The sequence below is a fragment of the Lagopus muta genome, chromosome Z (assembly GCF_023343835.1).
Source record: "Lagopus muta isolate bLagMut1 chromosome Z, bLagMut1 primary, whole genome shotgun sequence".
In the NCBI taxonomy this organism is placed as follows: Eukaryota; Metazoa; Chordata; class Aves; order Galliformes; family Phasianidae; genus Lagopus; species Lagopus muta.
This window is the reverse complement of record NC_064472.1, coordinates 36,182,665-36,207,286: the sequence shown is the minus strand read 5'-3', so window position 1 is coordinate 36,207,286 and position 24,622 is coordinate 36,182,665. Positions and strand designations below refer to the sequence as shown.

General features: G+C 35.2%; 1 protein-coding gene across 1 annotated transcript in view; it reads left to right on the top strand.

The window, feature by feature from the left end:
• ALDH1A1 (aldehyde dehydrogenase 1 family member A1) overlaps nucleotides 1-24,411 on the top strand; it is a 31,928-nt gene extending 7,517 nt beyond the window's left edge. Inside the window, exons 2-13 of the mRNA XM_048931947.1 lie at nucleotides 1,519-1,623; nucleotides 4,427-4,567; nucleotides 7,697-7,826; nucleotides 8,862-8,923; nucleotides 10,843-10,971; nucleotides 12,456-12,569; nucleotides 14,235-14,337; nucleotides 14,865-15,049; nucleotides 17,379-17,543; nucleotides 19,423-19,580; nucleotides 21,548-21,622; nucleotides 23,823-24,411. Coding sequence (XP_048787904.1) covers nucleotides 1,519-1,623; nucleotides 4,427-4,567; nucleotides 7,697-7,826; nucleotides 8,862-8,923; nucleotides 10,843-10,971; nucleotides 12,456-12,569; nucleotides 14,235-14,337; nucleotides 14,865-15,049; nucleotides 17,379-17,543; nucleotides 19,423-19,580; nucleotides 21,548-21,622; nucleotides 23,823-23,895 — 1,440 coding nt within the window. The 3' untranslated portion in view covers nucleotides 23,896-24,411. The remainder of the gene's footprint in view (nucleotides 1-1,518; nucleotides 1,624-4,426; nucleotides 4,568-7,696; nucleotides 7,827-8,861; nucleotides 8,924-10,842; nucleotides 10,972-12,455; nucleotides 12,570-14,234; nucleotides 14,338-14,864; nucleotides 15,050-17,378; nucleotides 17,544-19,422; nucleotides 19,581-21,547; nucleotides 21,623-23,822) is intronic.
• The last annotated feature ends 211 nt before the right edge of the window (nucleotides 24,412-24,622 follow it).

The window sequence follows — 24,622 nt, the reverse complement described above, 5'->3', positions numbered from 1 at the left end:
ATGTCTGTTACCTACAGAGAAGGAGAATTGGCATTAACATCAGGATAACAAAAGACTGGGAGGCTGAGACCTTTAAACTGGAAATTTTAGGATATTGATAGAAATTGCTGAATAAATAATAAATGGCACCAACTAATTGGAATCATTTTAAACAGAAGATAGTCATACTGATTGTAAAGAAATGATGACTAAATTTTTACCAAAGGACCATCTCATCAAAGCCTGAAGTTGTACAAAGTAGCTTTTCTACTCAAGAGCAGGAATTGCAACACATGCTCAGTACTGAAACCAGAAAGGCTTGAATGGCATTCAGGTAGGGAGGAAAGACAGAAGAACCCCTTGCATTCACAACCTTCAGCCGTAATCCCGTCAATCAGTGTGGTCACTTGCACTGTCAGCAGGAAATTTGCCAAGAGTTTATTATGATTATATTAATGTATTGAATGCTACATTATGCTCACAGGATCAGGGCTCTTCTTCCAGTATGTACTACTGTTTTTTTTTAAGAGAGTGTCGCTGTGAAATGTATTAACTGCTAAGAGAAAGAACAGTGTAGGTTTCTTCTATGGCTGCTAGCAGTAAACTTATGGTGAGTACAATTACTCATTGCAAATAATTCCTCTTGATTTTTGTTTTCTACATTTGTTTAATGGAATAAATGTTGAGTTTCTGTAGAATACTGAGATAATTGCATCTCTGCATTCAAGTCTTGATCAGAAACACATTCAGTGAGGAACCAGTCCACAAAGCCACAGTTTTTATGAATAATAAAAGAAAGCTTATGTCTGATTATTTTTCTCCCATAGCGTGGAAATAGATAAATACACATGCTTAATTTTTACTCTGCTTAACAGGTTATTTCTGTTTTTCATTCAGTTGACAGTGGAACTATTTTAGCCTAGACTTTCAGACAAAAGTGTTACTGGATTTTTATTTTTTGTGGGATTACCTTCTATGGCAGGAAGAGGTGAAGAGAAATCAAAGAAAAGCCAAATGAAATGGTGCTGCTCCGGAATAAACTGCATGGACTACTTAATACATATATATATATATATATATATATATATTTTATATAATATGTATTTACCAATCCTGTGAGATCAAGAAAGAAAAGCAGTTTGGGGCAGATTGTTTAGTAACATACTTCTGCTGTTCATCACAGAGTTTGGTTTGAAGGAGGAGAGACTTCTATGTAATGATATCTCTTATAATATGAAACATTGCAAAAAATATCACATGGAGAAAGAAAATGGTTTCTCTCTAAAGGAAGATAGTTTTGAAAAGGTGGTTTACTTCATCACTGTTCTCATCTAAGTTTTGTGGTAATATCCATTCTACTTTTTTTCTGGTACTTATCATAAAATCATAGAATCATAGGATTGCTAGGGCTTGGGAAAGACCTTAAGGAGGTCAAGTCCAACTGCAATTAATCAGAGAGCTCTAGATTTATTCTTAAACATAGAGAAGAGTCAATAGGTATAAATATTATTAATAGTTCCGCACTTTTTTCATTTTCAGATATTTATAAACAATGAATGGCATGATTCAGTCAGCGGTAAAAAATTTGATGTCTTTAACCCTGCGAATGAAGAGAAAATCTGTGAGGTTGCAGAAGGTGACAAGGTAGGATTTACTTTCATTCTTTTATCCTTAGCTTTAAATTCAATTTTATATTAAAAGTAAGAAGATGAACATCCATTTCTGTTGAGGTAAAATAGTACCTCAAAGATTTATCCTATATGCTTTCTTCTGCTTAACCCTTATGAATTTGTTGATATGAAGAAAGATCTATAGAAACATTTTTTGGTAATTTTCTTGTTAACAATACTAATTCTTTTTACTGTCTTCGAACAGTGGTATCCAATTACTGTTATTTTGTTCTTCTTTCCCCATATCTTCCTTATACAATGATGTAATCTGTTCATTACATGTTTATTGAAAGCTTTTCATTAGAGATACCATGAAGTGGAAAAATGTTGATATTTTTCCATGCAGACTCTGAAAAATTATTAATTGCTATTTATTCCTAGAAATATTACAGATAAATGCTATCTAATCGAAGATAAAATGAACATCTATATCCTTATACATGCAGCTTTATATCTCATTGTACTAAGTATTTTCAGCTAAAAAGGATGTGCTTAGTTTTACCATAGAGCTTTAATGTATGTTACCAAGTAGACTAGTTATTTGTTTATATAGAAGACAATTTAATAAAACAGTTTTAAAACTGACAACCAGGGACATTTTTGGATAAACTCCGAGAAAGTCGGTATGAGAAGTGAATGTTCTATTTCCAGCTGACAACTACATGAAAATGCATTAAAGTATTCATTGAACATCATTTTATCCATGACAGATATTAGGATACTTTAAAGCAGCTTATTTGTGCTGGAGGTTCACTAACAATTTATCAATATAAGTAAAATCTCTCTAGCTATATTTACTTAATTGTACAGAGATGAAATATTCTCGAGAAATGTATAGGAAATTAATTCATGCAGCTTCCTATGTTCAGGTGCTGCCTGTCCAGTACAGGCATTACATAATATTAGTGATCTTAGAGGAGAGCTATACCAAAGATACATTTCAAACTTTCTTTTTTTTTTTTTAATAAAGAGATCTTGAAAAATCTTCATGAACCTGGCCTTTGGTGATTGCATTTTTCTGATCAAGTGCTCTTGAGGTGCCTTGTTCTTGCTTTTCTTCCATCCTACATGCATATAGTGCTCTATGTCACTGAGATTTTTTAGAGTTCATTTTGTCCTCAACCAAGGAATTCTCTAAGCATGCCATTAACTTCCAGATTGTATCCTGCAAGCACTTACATTCACAGACCTTAATCGTATTTATATATTATTTTCCTGATTTTAGGTATTCTGGCCCTTTTAGTAGAAAAAAACATTTTGTACTGCATTTATTTTAATTTGCACAATTCATACAAGTGCAGCTCATAGTTTCCCTATGTTCTTTTCTGACATAGGCCAAGGTATACATCCCAAATCATACAGAGAAGCTGAGGAATTTTTATGATAAGAAGAAATAAGAAAAAGAATTAAATAGTCACACAGTGCATATCTGTGTGTTACTGTTCTGACCAATTCTGAAAGAAATCAATCTGTTTTATCTTGTAGATTTCAGCTACCTCATGTAGATGATGGGTCATTACTACCCTATAGTAATGATTTTGGTCATTACTAAATTACATTAAAGCTCCTTCCCATCTATCATTTTCACAAATTTCTATCCAGGAAGTACTGTGGGTCTCAAGTCTAGTAGACCTACGCTAGGCTTTCCAAGGCAGATGATATTTTGGTTTTACTTTTTCCCTTTTAATGGAGAACTGGTTATTGGGTTTTGACATTGGTTAAAATTTCTAAATCTGGTCCACACTTAGAACAATTGGTATGGGTACTGATTTACTCAATTTTATTGGCTTAGTCAATCTTAAGTGATTTACCCAGATGATGTTCTAGCAATGAGAAGGGGGGAAAGTAATCCTTCGAACAGTATATGAAAGCAATTGATTGGGAAAACGTGTCATATATGATTCCTATAGTAAGTCTTCGTTTTGGTTGTTATTTTCCTTGGGAAAAGTATTACAAGATTTATAAACTGTGGACATATTCCAAGTAATGAAAGCTATTTCTCAAGATATTTCTTTTTTATTATTTTATTACATATATATTCTGAAACACATTTGCACACAAAAGAGTTTCATAAAATTTGTGGTGTATTTTCTCACAGCAGTGAAAGACAAGTGATAAACAATACCTTACCTCATAAAAAACATTAATGAACTGACAAATTAGCTTGCTTAATGCTGAGATACTGCCTAGAATACCGAGCACTTAAGCTTAGCATTCTAAACCTGGTGAATTAGTCCTTTGTTATTATAATATTAAGTAAAAATGTCCCTTAAAACTTTCATAAACAAACACATTTATTTATTTTCCTCTATAGAAAATTTGTGTTCATCTTACAAAACATTTTAAGGAACAAATTTTTCCAACCTTGTATTCAGAACACCCCCAGATATTTTTAGATAGTGTTGAGTATCTAAAAATTTAACTTAGAGATTTTTGCATCTCTTTCTACATAAAAAGATAAAATTTCATTAGTATTGTAATTTCTGTATTTCTGTATGAATAATCAGAGATACTACAAGTCTGAATGCTTGTAAATAGAGTTCCTTAGTATGGTTTTTTTTTTGTTGTTGTTTTTTGTTTTCTTTAATTTAGAATCTTTGAAAATGCATCTGTTCTCACTGAAATTCACATTGCTGAAACAATAATAAAAGTGTTTAAAAGGAAATAACATGTCTAAAATTAATGTACTAACTCTGATAAGATTGGGATGCAAACCACCTTGCATGTTCAGAAACCAGCATTATGACAGTTAAAAAGTTTTTCTGTTTTCCTTACAGGCAGATATAGACATTGCTGTTAAAGCAGCTAGAAAAGCTTTTGAGCTCGGATCACCCTGGCGTACCATGGATGCTTCAGAACGAGGAAGGCTCTTGAATAAACTAGCTGATTTAGTTGAAAGGGATCGACTGATTTTAGCTGTGAGTATAATACGTGAACAAAAAGGGTAAAAAAGCCAATGTTAATTGGCTTAGTGAAATTTTAAAGGAAGATACAAACAGAAGTAACACACTAAACCTTTGGGAATTTGGGCTGTCCCAGTAATTTTTTTCTCTGTGTTCTGAATGGCCCATATAAACTGGATTGTATTCAGGTCTACTGATACATCCATGGAGTTCTTCAATATTTAATTAGCTTCAAGGTAATATTTAAACCCACAATCTATGCAGTTTCAGTAGTTGATTCTTAAGGAATTGACATAGACCCCATGCCCAACACTTTTCTAAACCAAAGCCTAAATCAAGGCCTAACCTCAAAGCCAGGTTGAAGTTTGCAAGTAGGGTAGGTTAGAACTTGAAGAAATTTTAAATTTTGTGGGTATGTATTTTGTTATCATTAACTGTAGTTTGCAACTAGCAATCAGTGGAAAACTTTAAACAGAACCAAAGAAAACAGTAAGTTATGTGATATTAGGAAGAGCATGGGTGGTGGTTGATGATTTCCTGTGTTTCGTTGCTTCTGCTTGTTGTCCAGATTTCTGCTCATCTGCAGATACTTAAGCATTATCATTGTCTACTAGCTCTGTACTAATGCAAGAAAGATCTTTTAAAATAGAGGTGTACCAATTATTTGATAAGTGTTGTATCCTACACTTGTTTTACACCTTATGTTTGATGTTACCATCAAGATGCTCTCTCCAACTTTAAACACAGTTTGGGCTGAAAGACTAAGCACGTTAAGTATTGTCCAGAAGATGAGCATTGCTTTGGTGCCTGCAGTGTCAAAGAGTGTAAAAGAGCATCAGGAACTCAGCACCCCACATCCAGCACCCAGGATCATTACTCAGACTGATCTAATCACAATTTTAAGTATTTAAGCATTAGCTACAAACTAGAACAAGTTAATAAAATTCAAACCTCCAAAACATAAAAATATCTGTTGGCCATTGTAGCATCTTATTGTTCCTTTGTTCCATCTATTGTTTCTAGGACACACTTGCATGTGTCCTAGCAGATTTTTAAAAGACGAGTGAAAAATTCATAAGAGCTGTGGCTATTTCCTTGAACTCTCAAGATTACAGCTCTCAGGCTTACACTTCTCTTCAGCAACTCTCTTTCTTTAAACTAATCCTGTCATCTTGATGTGGAGTGATAACCTTCAGAAAACTTGAGTAACTAGAATTTGTGTCCTCAATAGTGCTAAATTTATTGTAGCTGAGAGAGAATAAATTTTAAGGAACTATATTTTTTTAATAGGAATGGTATGGCCCCTTGCCAGTTCAGTACCAGATAAAGTGGCATTTACTTCTTTGTTGTATAGCCTAAGGCATTACACATGCAAAGAGGATAGAGAAATAATCTTTTTTCCACAGGAAAGCCAGAGCATTTAGTTTTTGTTCCCACCAGCCTTTTTTGTAGTATGAAAGCATAACTTTTCTCTCTCCCTCAGCTTCTATTTTGCTGACTTAGTTTTTATTTTCCACATATTTCTCACATTAATATCTACGTTTCCCTTTTAGATAAGGTGTACTTGAGTGAAGTGCTTTCCAAACTATCAAAATGAAGAGTAAAATAGCTAAGGAACTCTGGGCCAGTTAAATAATAAATTTAGAAATAAAATAATATTTCTAAGATATGATTAACTCTTGAAACTATTGTTTGAATATTTTATCCTGAGCATCCTAATAAGATTGTTCTCAAAGCTGAAGGTTCCCTCCATCTTTCTACTAGGAAACCTGAGAAAAAAAATTGTATCAGTATCAGCATGTTGTCATTATTTAAGGACATGGTCTTTAGTAAAATACTGTAAAATTTAGGGCTGTTAAAATGGCATACTCCCTAGATTTTATATCAGCTATATTTAGTCCCTGAGGGATCATCAAATCACAAAATTAATCAACTGAAAAATAAAAGATGTTGAATGACTATTATTTTAAAGGTTTAGGACGTATATTTTCCTAGCATGGAGAGCCATGGGATGGACAATTGGCCAGCCTTCAAATAAGACAAGTTTTTTTTCACACAATTGTTAGCTAGAAACAAACAAACATAAAAAAAGTAGTGTCTTCTCTATATTTATTTTTCATATTGAAATGTTGTCTCTTGAGTTCCTAATGTCTCAAAACTTTCCTCTGCACATGAGGAAGATAAGTTTTTATTTGGGGCTTGTATTCCATGCTTTGAATATAATTTTTCATAAAAAAGGCCTGCTCTGAAAGTAATGCCTCCTATTGTATTACATCCCACAACATTAGAGGTGAATTTTGGTGGCACAGTAAAGATTAACCTTCCACCAATATTCTGGCAATTTTGTTGCCCTGCAATGGATGGCTGAGGGGCAATTTGTCAGATTGACATCTGGCATGGAAATGTGTGTGAAGCAAAGGTGTGGAAATGAATTCCTCCGTGCAGCAAAAAAATTGCATCTGATGAGTTTTATTGACATCTGCTAAACATTTGTGGAGACCAAACAGTGGACGTGAGCACAATGAGACTGGACGTGGTGCATTTCATCAGTGGTGACAGTGACAGTGGTTCACATTTACTGGTGGCATGCAGGCTGTTTTCCATTTCTGGTGAAAATTCACAGCTAATGTTGGTGACTATGCTGACTGTGTATCATAGCTGACAATTTGCTCTATCAAACAGTGTTACTGTGCTCTTCATATCTGTTGAATTTTCCGTGGAAATAAAATAGGAGATAATCTAGATAAGTTGCCAGTTATGCATCCATTACGCATTCATAGACTCCAAGCTGTAGATTTTTCCATCTACACTTTGAGAATACTTAGTATGAGCTATAATGTTTTATCTGATTTCAGATAGGAAAAAATGTTATTCTTTTTCAGAACATGTCACCATTTAAATGTAGAATGATCCTGCTAACTGAATAGATCACTGAGAATAAAGTATCATTAAATTTCCTTGTTTGTAGATTAAACTTTGAGCTTTTTTCTTCTAGATGGAAATTAATCTTTTGTGTACTAGTACATGCTAAAAACCTCTGAACTGAACAACCACTAAATGCTAACAAACACTAAATGACAAAGTACATATATTGGAAAGCTTATCAACATTTGATATTAACTTTGTAATTCCTGTTGTCTACAGACATTGGAATCTATTGATGGTGGTAAACTCTTTTCTACTGCCTACCTAATGGATTTAGGTGCCGGTATTAAAACAATACGCTACTGTGCAGGCTGGGCTGATAAAATCCATGGTCGAACTGTTCCAGTGGGTGAGTAGCTTTGAGATAACAGAAGCACAGAACTGAAGCAATGTAACCTGTAAAAATCTATATTTTTCTAGAAGCTGTGCAGTATCAGTAAAAATTATTAATGGAATATATTTTAGATTGTTTTTAATATGCCTTATTTAACTTCTATCATAATGCTAATTATGAGCATTCATTGTAGTTGTTAGCATTGTTATATTCTTTTCTATATACAACTACAAAGTACATTTTAATGTCTAGGAATATTTTAGCCTATATATACATCTAGAAAAGCCTCATTGGGTACTTTTGCATAGCATTGGGTTGTTTATGCAATGGTACTGTAACTCAGGTATTTGCTTATTAAAGCTAAGATTAGCAAAAGCAATAATATTTGTTTCAGTTATCAGATAGTTTATTAGGAACAGTACTAAGAGATAAGAATGAGGAAACTTTCCTTTGTTTTCCTGAATTTTCCTTCTGTTTCCTCTCCCACTGAGCAGCTCTACAATAACATTGTTTCTAGCTGACTTCTCTCAGAAGGACAAGGAATGGTAATAAAGAAAGAATTAAGGAAAACTGTAGTGATAACTACCAAATTTTGGCACGACATAGATCCCTATACCAGACTTAATGGAACACATGCTTATTTCAATCAAAGAGAATTTATTTTACTTAATGGATTTCATTTAAGATAAGATCTAATATTAAAAAGAAAAAAAAAGTCTGATACGTACCTAGGATTGCAAATAGCTTTTAGAAAAGTATTTTCCAAAAAAAGAAAAAGGTGAAAAGAGAAAAAAGAAACAAATAATATTCATTGGTATGCTGTGCATACCACTTTGAGAAGAAGAGTTATCACTGCAAAAAGTCAGTCATAATGTCGGAGTCAAATGTTGGAGCTATGAAGAAAGCAGAGATTGAATCCAGATGTACTTCATGGTTGTTGTTGCACAGTTAAGGTTTTGAAAATATCATTTATAAGTAAAATTACATGTAACTTCTTTTGATTTAACTGTTTCTCACAAATGTGTCTAATCTATTCTAATCTTCCTTCAGATGGAAACTTTTTCACATTTACAAGACATGAGCCTGTTGGTGTGTGTGGACAAATTATTCCTGTAAGTTGGAGTCACTTAAAAAAAACCACAGATGTTCCTGTTGCAAATGAGCATGTTTTTAAACTTTTGTAAGTTGTGGATACATCACCAGTGAGAAACTTTCTGTTCCCAAAAGTAGAGACTATCTTGAGTATTCATCGGACTCTTTAAGGCGGAGTTTTAAAGAGTCAGTCTAATTAAGCCTTGGCTCTCTCCTCCCTGTATTATGGAGCACAGATCAATGTCAAAAAATTGAATTTGTTTGAAAAACAGAATTGTGTTCTGTTGGAACAGAAAGAATCAAAGTAAACTAGGTGGAGAGAGTAACATTTATAGCCTAAAAGAAATAAGCTCTTTGGGACCTGGAATATCTATTCTGTTTAGTATAGCATCTGGACTACTCCAATCTTTGGTTATGACTGGGTTACCTTCATGACACTGCAAGCAACAGCACAAAGAGTATGTTTAATGAGTGCCAAGCCAAAGTTCCCAAGCTCTTTTTCAGTGTTTTTTGGATTTATTTATTCTAAGAGAAGTTTCAGAAGACCTACCTGAGTCTGAGCATCCAAAACACTGAGAAAATCAAACTCTTTGTTGAGGTTTACATAATTTAGAGGGGTAGCTGTGACAGTGATTACATGCACTAGGCACTTCTGATCCACCCATCTCTTTTCCCACACATTGGGTTTGGAATTCTGCTCTGACCTGCTTGACAGCTTACTAGGTTCTAAAATAGTTGGGTTGTCTGCCAGTCTTGTTTGGACATGTGAGTCCATTCTTGTTCCTGATATCTTTCTGTTGACCTGGCAGATCTGCTGTACCTCTAGACCACTACATTGATCTAGAGAGCATCTCTGGAAAACATAATTTGGATCCAACTTCTTGCAGAGCTCAAAGAATTATTGTTCTAGTTCATTTTGTAGGTCAGGCACGAGATATTTCATGTAAAGCAAACTCAAGACAGACAAGACTAGACAAATTTCTATGTAAAATTGCAGTCTAGAACTATGGGCAGTTTGTACGTATGCTAGCTTCCTATGCAAAATGTTCAAGGACTTCTAAGTGTATCTTTGTTTTCTCTGAATTGAAATTTAAAGCCAAGTTCAAAGTCTGTACATAAACCAACCTTTGAGGATTATGTGAACACTGCAAAATACTTTTGTCTGCTCAGCATTTCTCTTCCACTCACTCAGTTCTGCTTCAATAAGGAAGATTCAGAAAGCTTTGTAATCCCTTTCTTTGAGTTATTTGTGCTCCTGTTATTTCTGGGGGTGAGGTGAGATTAAAGGAGATAACCAGAGAGATAGAGAACAGATGTATTTATACTTCTCCAAGCATTTCCGAGATAATAGGTAACTGTTAACTGCCTTTTCCTCCACTTTCTCCTGTGTCTTTTCTGCTGATTCTCACAGGCTCAATGCTTCCTAAGCCACTAGAATTATTTTCAAAGGGGCAGAGCTCTTTCACCCATCTTTTTTGTCCCTCACACTGCTGATATGGGGTCCAGAGGAGTCAGCTGCTCTGCACTGCAGCTGAGCTGAGAACAATAGAGAGATGACAGTAAAACCACCATGAAAGAGTATAGGGGCAGTATTATGCTTTATTACTTTGTCTCTCTTTGAAAACTGAATTGATGACAGATCATTCAAGAAACAAGATAACAAAACTGCCAACTTACCACTAATCCAGCAGCTTTCTGTCAGGCTTTGTTAGAGGTGTACTCTTGTTGTTTCCTGTCCCCTGGACTCATATATACCAAAATCACTGATCTTTGTACAACATGATTTGCTAGTTGCTTTCTCAAAATATCTTCACACTGAAAAGCGTTCAATAAAAAGTTCAGCTATTCAGTTGCCAATTCTCACTATAATCATAGAAAAAAGCAAAGAGGTTTTGGTTACATATTAGTAATCTGATACACATTCTCATCTGTATTTTAGTGGAACTTCCCACTGGTTATGTTTATCTGGAAGATCGCCCCTGCACTTTGTTGTGGAAACACGGTGGTTGTCAAACCAGCAGAACAAACACCTCTGAGTGCCCTTTACATGGGATCCTTAATTAAAGAGGTAAGTTGGTAACAGCATTGCTTTTTGCCCTTCTCAGAAATGTAAGAGAACACTGCAGCTGAAATGCCACAGAGGTAATGTAAGCTAGGCTGTCCTCTGCAAGTACTTCTTATTACATGTCTAGCCTTGTACTATGGAACTTACCCTACTGTGAACCAGTTCAGTAAATCCAGGGCAAAAGCATGCATACACACAGCTTTATACACACCTACAAACAGAGTTTAAAAAAAAAAAAAAAAACACAATACAATACTAATTTAGTAAACTGCATTCCATTCTTTGGCAAACATATTTGCACAGTGCCTTTCAAAGTCAAAAGTAAACATTAAGTCAGGAGCAGGGTATTTAGAAGTGAGTGGCAAGGACTTTATTAGCATAGTTATCACAGAAAAGAGCCTGTTTCTACAGCTGATTATTATTATTTTTTAACTGAACAAACCTTTCACCCACCTGGGTTTATAATTAACAGAGAGCTGTAAACCTGTGTTGCTTGACTGATGCCAAATTTGTGAACTCTCTTCACACTGAAAATGACAGAATATACTTTGTGCTCCTGAACACAAGGAATGTTGTAGTTTATCCAGTGGCTCCAAAGTAACATTGGCAATTGTACTCAGCCCAATAAACACCCAGTGTAAAGAAAAAGTAAAAAAGTAAACACCCAATGAAAAATAGTTAAATAGTTCAGCTATCTTGTTTCCCAATAAGATCAACAAATGTAATCTAAAATGTTTGAAGAGTTGGCATGGACTTCAGTAATTGCTAGCTCAGTGACCTTGCAGCATGTTGGCAATGACTTAGCACATTTTATTATTCTGCTCCAAAACTATGATTCAGCAAAGCACACAGGCTGTGGTTTGTTACTTCATGCAAACTCAATGAGTATTAAGAGTAAACTAAATCCTGCCATTACTGTATCTCATGGAAAATGCTCTTATAGTGGGGTAGGGGGATAACTTAAAAAGAAAGATCTAGTATGCCCTTTCTATTATTGTTTAGCAATAAATATTAGAAAGTTCATTTATGTGGAATATAACTCAGGTATGCCCTGAGCCTAAGTAAGTACATATATAAAAATACTGGAGCAGGTCCAAAGAAGGGCAACAAGTCTTGTGAAGGGCTTGGAGAATATGCCCTATGAGGAGAGACTGAAGGAACTGGGGCTGTTCAGTCTAGGGAAAAGGAGGCTGAGGGAAGACTTTATTGCTCTCTTTCTGTATCTGAAAGGTGCTTATAGCAAGAGCAGGGTTGATCTCTTCTTACTGGTGACAGTTGACAGGACAAGAGGAAATGGCCTCAAGTTGCTGTGGTTTGGGTGGGTAAGCCATGCAAGAAATAACTGTATCTAGGGTACTAAGGCTGAAAACAACTGTACAACTAGGAAAAGGTGAGTTGAGAACTGAAAATGGCTGTCAGACTATAGGAGACAGTCTCCTAGACATTATCACTTCCCTGATTTTATGGGGTTCTCTCTTCCAATTCAGGCAGGATTTCCACCTGGAGTTGTGAATATTGTGCCCGGCTTTGGACCCACTGCTGGAGCAGCAATTTCTCACCACATGGACATAGACAAAGTGGCCTTCACAGGCTCTACTGAGGTATTATAACGAATGCAAGAAAATATAAGCACGAACTGTGCCTCACTGATTCCAAGCAATGATTTAATGTCTAACTTTTTTCTATGTAACTGTTTTAACTTTTTTTCTTTCTTTTGGCTGTTGGTTTGTTAAACAAAGTCTGTTTAATGATTTGTTGGTTACTATTAACTTTAAACGTATTTAAACAATGTATGGCAGGAAAACCATTCAAACAAAGGCACCTCATGACATACAATAGGTTCTAGTATATTAATGCTATTTTAAGGCTTGTCCTTTAAAGACAAAACATTTTTATAGATTTTTTCTTTTTTAGTTCTTAATAAAAATAAGTTCAAAAAATGCAAAAAACTGAAAGACGCTGTCCTGTATTGTCTTTAATGGCAACATGATGGTAGGTTTTTACTTCAGAAATCTCATACCATACCCAGTCCTACACACACTTAGGTGAGGTAATATCATTTTTGTGTTTGTATGGATGATCACTGGGGTGGTCTTAGAAGTTTATTTGAATGTGTACCAGTTCAACAGTTGATAAGGAAGTCACTGTTAATTTTCCCTACTCTTTACTCCAAGAATAGTTATTGATGTGACTGAAGATTTGTCCTTGCTGTCACTATAAAACTTTATCCTTACTTGAGTACGTTACATTATCTATCTGTATACATACTTCATGGAAGTATTGCCAATTGGTCTTTTAACTTCTTGGATGTACATTCCAAAGATAAATAGCACTGCCTCATATCAGCAATCAGTACATACTGAGAAAACTCAGAAACCTTGACTGAAAGAGCTATGGGAAACAAGAAGAACCCCAAAGCAAAGAGATTTTAGAAATGTTCCACAGATGTTCCCCGTTGTAACAGCTACAATTCGTAATGCCCAGTATACCTCCAAAGTAAAGTGGACAGTGGAACGTGTTTCCAGACTTTCATTCCTGTCAATTACTTCTGACAGCGTAATTCAGCAGGAAGAAATGTTATTCCCAAAGTCAGGAAGAATGTCACAGCAGGGATGTTATTTGGTAGCTGCTACACACTAAGAGATATAGGCCAAAGCTGCAAGTTCTACAAGTACATTTCACATTTCAATTTTCCCTGCTATTTTTTCATATTACAGAATTTCCTTTATTTATGCCTTCAATTGAAAGAAACAGCACAGAGTCTCTGTCTATCCGTGCCCATTTCCCATTTCTGGTCTCCTTATTACTGATAAAGGAGAAACAAATATGAGTAAGATTTGGCACTGTGGATATCTACATCTTTTCTCATACAAGTTATCCATCAAAAGGCTTTCCCATAAATGAAAAGGGAGAAACTCATTTTAGTGAGAGCCTGGCAAAGTACAAAATAGAACCTACTTCAGATTATAGGTGCAAGCCATTGGGGTGTTGGTACCAAAAAAAAATTTATCTTTGACAGCTAACATTAACATTTCCAGGGAAAATAGTTTCTACAAAACTAGCCTACTATTGGTTTCTAGACTGAAAGTCATCTCCATATTGACTCTCCAGTTCCAATACTAGTTTCTCATTTTTTCTTCTTAGTTTTATTTCTGCAGTTAATTATGTATGCAGCTACTGAGTGTGCAATTACAAACTGTGATTACGATTTCTGAATGTTGCTGGATCATATTATTTTAAAACAACATCCTTTTTCTAACTTTTAGGTTGGCAAATTGATCAAGGAAGCAGCAGGGAAGTCCAATCTGAAGAGAGTTACACTGGAACTTGGAGGAAAAAGTCCTAACATTATATTTGCAGATGCAGACTGTAAGTAAAACTTTCATTACTTAACCTGGTCACTTCTCATTTTGTAAAAAAAATGACTCATATCTGCTTATAGAAGAATTTCTGTGTGCTTTTCTTTCTGGTGTTTTGTGTTTGTTTGTTTCTGGTAATGCTGTCTATTTGTAGATTGTCACTAGCAGTTGCTGGCCATTTGGCTGGACTGAGATATCTGACAGTCTGCTAACACTTAGTATAACTATGATTCTAATGCAAAAAGAATTCAGAATCAAAACCCAACAGATGGTTTATTATCTTCCTAGTGGACTTCTCATGGTAATGCTGAATCAATATTTGACATAAAACAGTTGAATGTGTTTTTTTCAGAATACAGTGCTGCTGTGTATAAGAGTAGCTTTGGACATTGATAAAATGAGTGAATTCTTATATTTTAAATGATCACGGAAATAAAATGCGGGAAAAAGAGAAATAAGATGACATGGCAAATCTAGAAATAATTCATGAGGTGACCACTGAAATTCATGACTGATGAAGTCTGCATTTCTTTGCAGTGGATGAAGCTGTGGAATTTGCACACATTGGTCTGTTCTACCACCAAGGACAGTGTTGTGTAGCAGGATCCAGAATTTTTGTGGAGGAGCCTATTTATGACGAGTTTGTTCGTCGGAGCATTGAACGAGCAAAGAAATACATTCTTGGGGATCCTCTGTCACCTGGTGTACAGCAAGGCCCTCAAGTGAGTAATATATGTCTCTCATTTAATTTTGGCGGAACATCCCACTTTAATGTACTCCTAAATCTGCTCTTGTTTTAGTGTTAACGCTGAGAACCGTTGACTAGTAACTAGACCGAGAATTAGGAAGAAAAACTGGAGTGAGGGTTGTTTGCATTACCATCAGAGAATTAGTAAGACAGGAGTACGATTTCATTCTCTTTTCCAGATCCATTTGGTACGGAAAAGGGGACCATTACACAGAACTTCAATGCTTTGAGAAAGTTCCAGTGCAACAGCTGTAAAAGTGCAAGTTGCCCATACCACCCATATTAGAGTGCTAGCATTATATTCAATTGGTGCCTCAGTAAGTGAGTAACTTCAGGAAATTAAAGCTGAGAGCATTTTTCAAGATGCTAGGTCTTTGTTATACTGATCTCAGTTTTAGAATACCACACAATTAAAAATCAAAATTTTGTATTTTTTCTTTTGGTGTCAAAAGATTATGCCAACAGATTCCCTATTAAATGTGAACTGATTCACTGTGTTCCTGTGTCATATAGCTTCATTGAAAACCAAATTTTTCCCACCAGTTCGTAGGCTCTCTGGGAGAGCACCTCCCTCAGGCCACAAGTTTGGGTAGTGTTTTGCACAGCAGGCATGAAAGAAAATACAAAAGCCCTGCTGAAATGTAAAATAACATATATATGATAATTCACAGATTATTAAGAAAAATTATGATGATAACAATAACAAAGAAATGACTGAAAAAAACTTGAGCTGTATCATCTAAACATTTTCTCTTCATGATGTTTATGCACAAGAGATATTTGGCCACCAGGGTAGCAGAAACTTTATATCTTCAGTGTGCACTAAGGCAATTGTTTGAAAGGATAATGACAAGGGGAGCACATGGAACTAAAAATCACCTCCTTATAAATATCCCCAGAAATAAATACCCCTAAAATTATAAGCTTTTATCACGGCTTTAGTTGAATAACTGTTTAGTCTAATATACATCCAGGAATCTCCCAAACCTTTTACAATGCTGTGTTGTTCTATGACTGAAATAGTAATATTTGTTGTTTAAGTGAAATGACACCTTTTTATTGCATGAGTAAGAGAATAAAATATATGTCTACTTCACTGAGTGATGACTATGAACACAGAAAAGAATTTCTGTGCAAGAGCCCCCCCAGAAGTAATTTTAGTGTCTTCATTAGCTAGAGATTGAAAAGTTGAACTCTGACAGATTGAAGATTCATGAAATTGTTGAAAAGAATCTTTTTCTCTGGTTGCCCAGAGAGATAGTGGAAACCCTGTCCCTGGAGACGCTCAAGGCCAGGCTGGACCAAGCTCTGAGCAACCTGATCTTACTGTGCATGTCCCTATTCATTCCAGGGGAGCTATACTGTGTGACCCTTAAAAGTGCTTTCCAACTCTTAAGGATTCTATGACTCTAAAAATTTAAGTTAAAAAAAAAAAAAAAAAGGTGTTGTATTGTATGCCTCCACCAAAGAGCATGAATTACCATTGAATTTTTCTTGAAATAAATGTTACTTTGTATATAATTTCTCTAATGCATGAAGGGCTGATTAGTAGATTTGAAGAGGGAAGAAGAGAGAGGTAAATGTAAGCTCTTCCTTGTCCTGTTCACAATATTTGCTTTTATCTCTTTTGTAGCTTAAAAAACTGGAAGAGGTTAGAGAAATATAAACCTTTACTGTACCACCATCATAAACTCCCTTTCCCTTCCCTTTCCATGCTGTCTTTCTTGGTGAACTTGGGGAAGAAGGACAGAAGTTGTCTTCGTCCAATAAAAAAAAAAACAACAAAATCTGCAATCTATGTTTCCCAAACCACAAAAGCTAAGAGTCTCAGAACTTAAAAACAGCAGTGAATTTCAGTTATATTGTACCATTTCTTTTTAACATTCTTTAATGATTTAGAAAAACAGCAGGGCCAGTCTACCAGCCCCAGTGAAGTACAAGAGAATCTTGCAGGCTAGATCAATCCCCCTGTTATAACTTCAGAAACAAGCTCATCAATTCTTATTTGTATGAATCATGTGCAGCTGAGAACACTTCTGGAAAAAGTACCATATATGTTTATTTTATAGATTTTCTTTCATTTATATTGAAGATATGCATGCTATCAGTCCTTGTACAGCTGATTTTTCTGAGTGAAAATTTCTCATTACTGATTTACCTGAATAGTTTTTAGAAGTTATTGACAAGAATGTTTGCTGGGCTTTCCAGATGTCCTTCTTCAACACATGCTGTTGAACAAAGCTGGAACACTTTTAAGTTGTGAGCTTGACACTGTTTTAATCCCTGTGTATCTTTTCACTTAGATTGATAAGGAGCAGTTTCAAAAAATCCTGGATCTAATTGAGAGTGGAAAAAAAGAAGGAGCCAAACTGGAATGTGGAGGAGGTGCATGGGGAAACAAGGGTTACTTCATCCAGCCCACAGTTTTTTCTAATGTTACGGATGATATGCGCATCGCCAAAGAAGAGGTAAATAAATTCTTGGCAATCAATACTGGAGATTTTCAGTTTAAATGTGTGTACAAAATATCCATTCAGAAGGTCAAGTGACTATATAAAAATGTTCCAAATTAATCTGTTGTTCCGGCCTGGTGTTTGAAGTCCTTTTCTTGGTTTCTTAGGCCTCTTTCACCAGTCCATTAGAGGTCAATGGAGAGGAGTATGAGGCTGGCCTGCCAGCAAAGGCACCACCTTAAGCTGATAAGAGATAAGAAATGTTAAGGCTGGGTCTGTTAATTACGTCACCTCATACTGCCCATGTCTCACATATCAGCTATGGTAACTGTAACAGAGAAACAAATGTTGAAAACATAACTTGTGAACTCTGCAGTCCCTAAGGAGCAGCTCAAGTTGCAGTTTTGACACAATAGGCACCAAACAGCTATTTTGCAATGAGTTGTGCTTCCACGGGCGTTTTGCTTGGTGACAATTACAGAAAAGTGTTGCCTCTGCAGGGTTGCTTAATCTAAATTCCTTTGCAGAAGCACCCACGCAGTGTTGAAGGGCTTGTACTGAACCAACTAAGGGGGCAGTGCTAGGTTAGCAATGACAAGCTGGAAGGAAAAGGGTTATGAGCGCAGAGCTTTTCTGTGAGCACAGTCTCAAAGTAAAGTTATGATCTCTTCATTCTCTGTGTTGTTTGGCTTTCATTTGTCTGGATTAATACTAGTGCAATTATTGTCTGTTATATTTCTTCATGCTAGAAAGCTCCTTCAAAATTGTAAGGCATCTAGGAGTTACTTCTTTTTGCCAGCAAGACTGCTAATGCATGCTGCTGCTCATACTTCATATGTTTAGCAAAATTAAAAAGGCTAAGTTAAAATGAACACCAGAGCACTGAGTGCTAATTGCAAAGACAAGAAAAATCAGATAAAGTTGCTCAAAAAGTAACTTGAAGTGTTTCTTCTGATCTGTAAAACAGGTAGGAGACATCACAGATACATTTCCTCACAGGTTTATTTCTTTCCTTTAGCTCAACAGAACTGTAAGAACTGACCTTCTCACAATATTTTGAATCTATTGAGTAACAAAACCACAGAGAGCAAAGGCAATTTAAAGAATGCTTGGATTTTTAATCTCAGGCTTGCACACTGAAGAAATGTTCACTGTTTTTTGTAATCAGTGTTAATAATTCCTCGCAACACCAATTAGAAACTAGGAGTCAGTATTTTCCAATAGAATCAAGTGGAAGTCTCATAAATGATGGGAACTGAAGCAATTAGATGCAATAATGCCCCCCTGCCCTACACAGTGTTAGCATGAAGTAGTAGGTAGTGTTCATATATAGCTGCAAACACAGAGATAGCAGTGAGAAAGAGAAGTTTAATAGAATATTTTCTCATATTGAACCCAGAAAGAGAGCAGAACATATATGACTGGTGCGAATGTTTAATTGTGCTGATATCTGCAGAAATGAAGGACTAATTAAAAGTTTAGGAGAGAGATATGTTGAATACCTTTTTCAACTTGGAGTTTCCTGAAGAAATATCAGTTGGCTAGTCACCAGTATAGATCTGTAACATACCATAACTCCATGCTACATACCTGTTATGCTAGGCATCTCTTCATCTTATTTATTTATTTATTTTCATTGTGTATTGTTTCTTATCTATTGCTTTATTCATTTTTTTCTTTTTTCTTTTTACAAGAGGCCAACTTGATTTGCTCCATACTATAAAAATATTACCTCCATGTTAATTTATAATCCATTTTAGAACTCTAACATGGATAACCTTGACTGATTGAATTTAGGAACAAGACTGTCTGAAAGAAACATTTTTTATTGTTTATAAATTGTGATAATGAGATACGATAGTCCACTTCATGTATTTGTATGTGCCTAAAACAGATATTTGGACCTGTTCAACAAATCATGAAGTTTAAAACTATAGATGAAGTTATCAAGAGGGCAAATAACACTACCTATGGCTTAGCAGCAGCAGTTTTTACCAAAGACATTGATAAAGCACTGACGTTTGCAGCTGCTCTTCAGGCTGGGACAGTGTGGTAAGTCATGACTCATTTAAATCTTCCCTCAGAAATGCAGAAAACCAGAAAACTGCTTTTGCTGGTACACTATTGTATTTCAACCCTCATTTGTCCATACCTACTGAGATATTACAAATACTTCTCTTCTTCACACATTTGCCCTGTAAACTAAGTCTGAAAAAAATTACATGTGCTTACTAAAAGTGAAAGAAAACAAAAGGAAAGACAGTAAAGACACTGGTTTCTTTTCTGTTCAGGATCTGGGGGTAACCCAATACATATTCAATTTGCAGGGATCATTTTCTGTAATGTGCAAATAAATCCATTATTTGAAGTTGCTTGACCATTAATCTGTGCAGAAAATTTTCCTGTGAATGAAAAGATTGATATAACGTGATTCAAAAAAGTGTAAGAATCAGTACGGATCGAAGAAGCAGGATTGTGGTGATAGAACAAGGGGAAATGGCTTCAAGCTTAAAGAGGGTAGATTTATGTTGGATAGAAGGAAAAAGTCTTTTACAGAGAGGGTGGTGAGGCACTGGAACAGCTTGCCTAGAGACGTGGCTGATGCCCTGTCCCTGAAGACTTTCAAGACAAGCTTGAATCAGGTCCTGGGCAATCTGATCTAGCTGTGGATGTCCCCGTTTATTGCAGTGCTGCTGGACTAGATGGCCTTTAAAGATCCCTTCCAACTCTATGGATTCTATGATTCTATAATTCTAAGAACAGTTATAAGTAGGGAGGAAAAGATGCTATGGGGAACCATAAGGCAGAAAAAACTTGCAAAAAAACTGTCATGTAGAAGTGGAAAAGAAAAAGGCAACCTATACGGAACTAAAAGGCAAAGGCTGGGAGAAGCAAAAGTGGAAACCTGAAGGAACATCAGACTATATAATTTCTGACAAAGAGTCGCACATTTTCCTATCAGAAAGTGAACAATTAATTTCACTGGCACTCAAAGCACGTGTACTTACTATTTTTTTTATTTAAGGACATGCCATGAGTACAAATTTGTGCTGATGTCTTGTGACTTAAAAACATATGTTTTATAAAAGTTAACAAGTTTGACCTAAGAGATAATATTCTTTCAAAAGGATGAAAGGTTAAAACAAAAGTAAAATCTTCGTTATTCACTCTTCTGCAATTGTTGATCTGTCTAGGAATCCTTAACAATGAAAAAAAACCTTTTTACTGAGTTACAAAATATGCTGAGTAGGAAGGAACCCACCAGGATCATAGAGCCCAAATCTGGGCTTTCCACAGGTCTACTCAAAACTAGGCTGGATGTCTGAGGGCATTATCCAAATGCCATTTGAACTCCAGCAGTTTTGGCTACTGCCCCTGTGAGTCTGCTCCAATGCCCAACCACCCTCTTGGTAAAGAACCTTTTCCTAATATCCAGTCCTTTTCCTAATAAACCGTTAAACTGGCAGTGGAAAAAATGTAAGATGTGAAAATAGAGAACATCTGATTTGACAGTGTTGAAAAATAGAAATTGCTGCTCAGCTATGGAGTACAATGCGTATTCTGCCCAAACTCTTGTTAGTACAAATTCCCATTCCATCCTTATTCACTGTATCCTTGTATTTTGTTTTCAGCCACAGTACAGAATGGCTTAACAGTGAGAAGAACCAAAAAAAAGTTTCCTAAACAAATATTTAAGTGACCTGAATTTGCCTATTGAAAGTAGACATACAGCAGAACTATCTCTGCTTAGATTTGGGTTGAGAGCTGATTCATTGATTAGGAAGGAGATTCGTTGTTACTATCAGAAGAAAGATGTGACTTTCACTCAGCTTGAAGACTTTTGATCAATATGCTACTTCATCACAGTAGCATATTTCTTGCAAATGCATTACTCATATGTATTTTACCACAGATTTATCACCACAAATATATTATAGCTGATGGCACAACACGGACTTGTCAGAACTGAGAAAGGTTGTTTCATACTTTCTAAAGTCTTTTTTTTATAATTCTTCCAGGGTTAATTGTTATAGTGCATTGTCAGCTCAGTGTCCTTTCGGAGGATTTAAGATGTCAGGAAATGGAAGAGAAATGTAAGTAAACAACTTTAATACTGTAGATTCATAGGAAATAGAAGATGAAATTCCAAATTCCAGCTATTAATATTCACAGTTAGGATGACCAACTTGAGATTTTGACAAACTACTCTGTGTAATATTCAGAAATATCATGTTGTCAGACATAATGTCAAGCAAAGAATTCCATTATAAAGACAATTTTCACAATAACTGCGAAGTAGTTTGCAGACTGTTAATATGAAAAACTAATCATTGTGTTTATGGTGTACGGTTTTTGCATATAAAAAGAAAGTGTCATTGACATGCATATATGTACACAGAAATCATGCATAGTTTGTGGAATCCCCTGTAAGTGTCCCTTTTTTAAGATTACAAGACATTTTAAAATCCTTGAATTTACTATCCAACTTGATTAAATGCATTGTAAAATATAACTGTATAGTTGCAATACTCTTGTCTTTTCCCAGAGAAGTGGGAAAAGAAATGGAACACAGTTTATAGAAATGAAAAGCTATTCAAATTGTTTCAGACTTAAGATTTACTACAGTTTCAGTTTGAATCACGTCTTCTTTCATCCACATTCATTCTGATATTCATAGTAGCATTAGATTCATATCATGTGCTATGCTGTTAAAGATACGATATCCTACACTTTTCCTACATTATAGCATTTTGCTTTTGGGCTTCTTGCAACATAAATCACAGCAGACTTTTGTTAAGAAATGCAAGGGAAAGACATCAGATTTTTTTTATTATTTAAAAGAAATAAAAGCTAGGATTTTCATGATTTCTTATTATTGAATTCAATATGCTCCTGATAGCAAGTGATGTGCCAATGGCTTCAAAGGGAAGAGATTTATACAAATGCTGAGAGAATCAGAAAATGAAATGAAAACAAACAAAATTAAAAACAAAAACAAAAACAAAAAAAAAAAACCTCACCACATCTGGACCATTGCTAACACAGACTGTTATGCACTTGATCGCAGAAAATTGGGAAATCTTCACTTCTGAATTATAGACATTTGTAGAATTATTTTGAAGATTTACTTGCTGTGGGAAAAAAAAAAAAAAAAAGAAAAAAATGGGAAATCAATAATATCACAGAAATGCACTACTGTGCATTTTGTAGCAGTTCAGATCTGTGCAAATGAAGTTTTTCCTAATGCTTGGTCCAAAATCGCAACTAGTACTCTAATAAAAAATATATTGCCACTGAAGAGCAAGGAATAGTGAGGAAAGGAATAAGCACCAGATAAAGATCTGCCATGGAAAATGAAATAAAAATAAAAATAAAAAAAACAAAAGCTTTGTAAGCAGGTGGGAATCAGTTGTAGAAGTGGCAGAAATATGTGTGAAAAAATTGCACTGAATTAAGTCAGTGTGTCAAACCATCAGTTTCCTGGAATCCCAGAAAAAAAATCCCTATATAGTTCTTGGAATTTTAACACCATTATGAAGTAAACTACTAAATGCCACGTAATAACAAAATACATCATCAAAACAGTAAGAAAATTGGGATTCATTTTCCCACAGCGGAGTCCGGAGTACAGATTTCTGTTTTGCGTACATGAGTATCTAGATTTTTCTGGGAACTGAGTAGCGTTGCATCACAGAAACTTTGGTTCTGAAAAACCGGTCAAGTTATGTCTAAATGCCTTTCCTGCATCAAATGCCAACCAGCTAGACACATAAATAAACTTCATCTTGTCATGTAAAACTTAAAGGTGGAATCATGTTAAGAACATCACACTAAGATTAAGTATTTTCACAGTCTCAGAGATTTCACAGAGGATTAATTATTGCTCCAGTTTACTTGAGATTAAGCTTCTATTTCTTACACTCTGGAAAAGACTCTTGACAGCAGAGGAAAGCTTTGGCAAAAGACGTGTTGTGTATGCCTGCAAAGACCTAATGCATGCCTGATTTGTTGCACACAAACTAAGTTTAGAAATGCACTACACTGACTGAATGCCATTCTTTTGCACAGAAATGAAACCACTATCTTTCCCACTTTTCCCAGGAAACAATTATTACAGCTTTTCGAAAGGCATCCAAAAGCAGTTTAACTGCACAGATGTCTTACAGATATGTCTATTAACCCTGTTACCCATCTGCGCAATTGAACAGTGCCACGGAAAATATAAGGACATAATTAGTATAAAAAGCATTAACTTATTAACTTCGGTATTTCCCTTGGTTTTCTTTTGTCTAGGGGAGAATACGGCCTTCAAGAATACACTGAAGTTAAGACTGTCACAATCAAGATTCCACAGAAGAACTCGTAATTCTTCTTGATGTGCAGAATTTAGCTTCTTCAAATGAACCTGAAAAAGCTATTTGAATTCTGAAATGCTTTATGTCCTGCATTATTCATTAACCTTTTTGCTTCCTGATTGTAAAAGAAAAGCTTGCTTACATTAACAATATAAATAATAAAGTAGAAAATTTAATGTAATTAACTGAGAAAGGGAAGATTTAATGTTTGGAAAATGACTAACTCCTTAAGATTTATTTTTATTTTCAGTGGAAGCTCTCCATAGTGCTATGGAAATGATCCTTTCACTTATATCTTGCATGTACTATTGGAATTTATGTGGTCTTGTAAATGTTAGATGGCAAGCTGTTTTTTCTTTGTGGCCTTACCAAAAGCACTTATGAGTAACTAGCAGGTGAATACTATTTTGTGTCTTTCAAAATAATGGACTTCTTCTGTATAACTTTCTACAACTGCTGAATTCTTTCATCATCGTGAGTACTACACAACTGTAATCTGGATACTATTAAAGAATGATAAAATCATACTTCAAAAGTGAAACGCACTTTTTCTTTAGTCTTTTATATTGCACTGTCTTAATACTGGGCATTACATGGGACATATTTTACATCCTTTATGATGCACTACTGTTTCAATGATGTGTTGAGGTCATTGGAAATACATCATCTTGTCTTTATAGAGACTAAACTCCCTCATTCTTTGAGTGTCATAAATGGAAAGATATGAAACACTGGCCC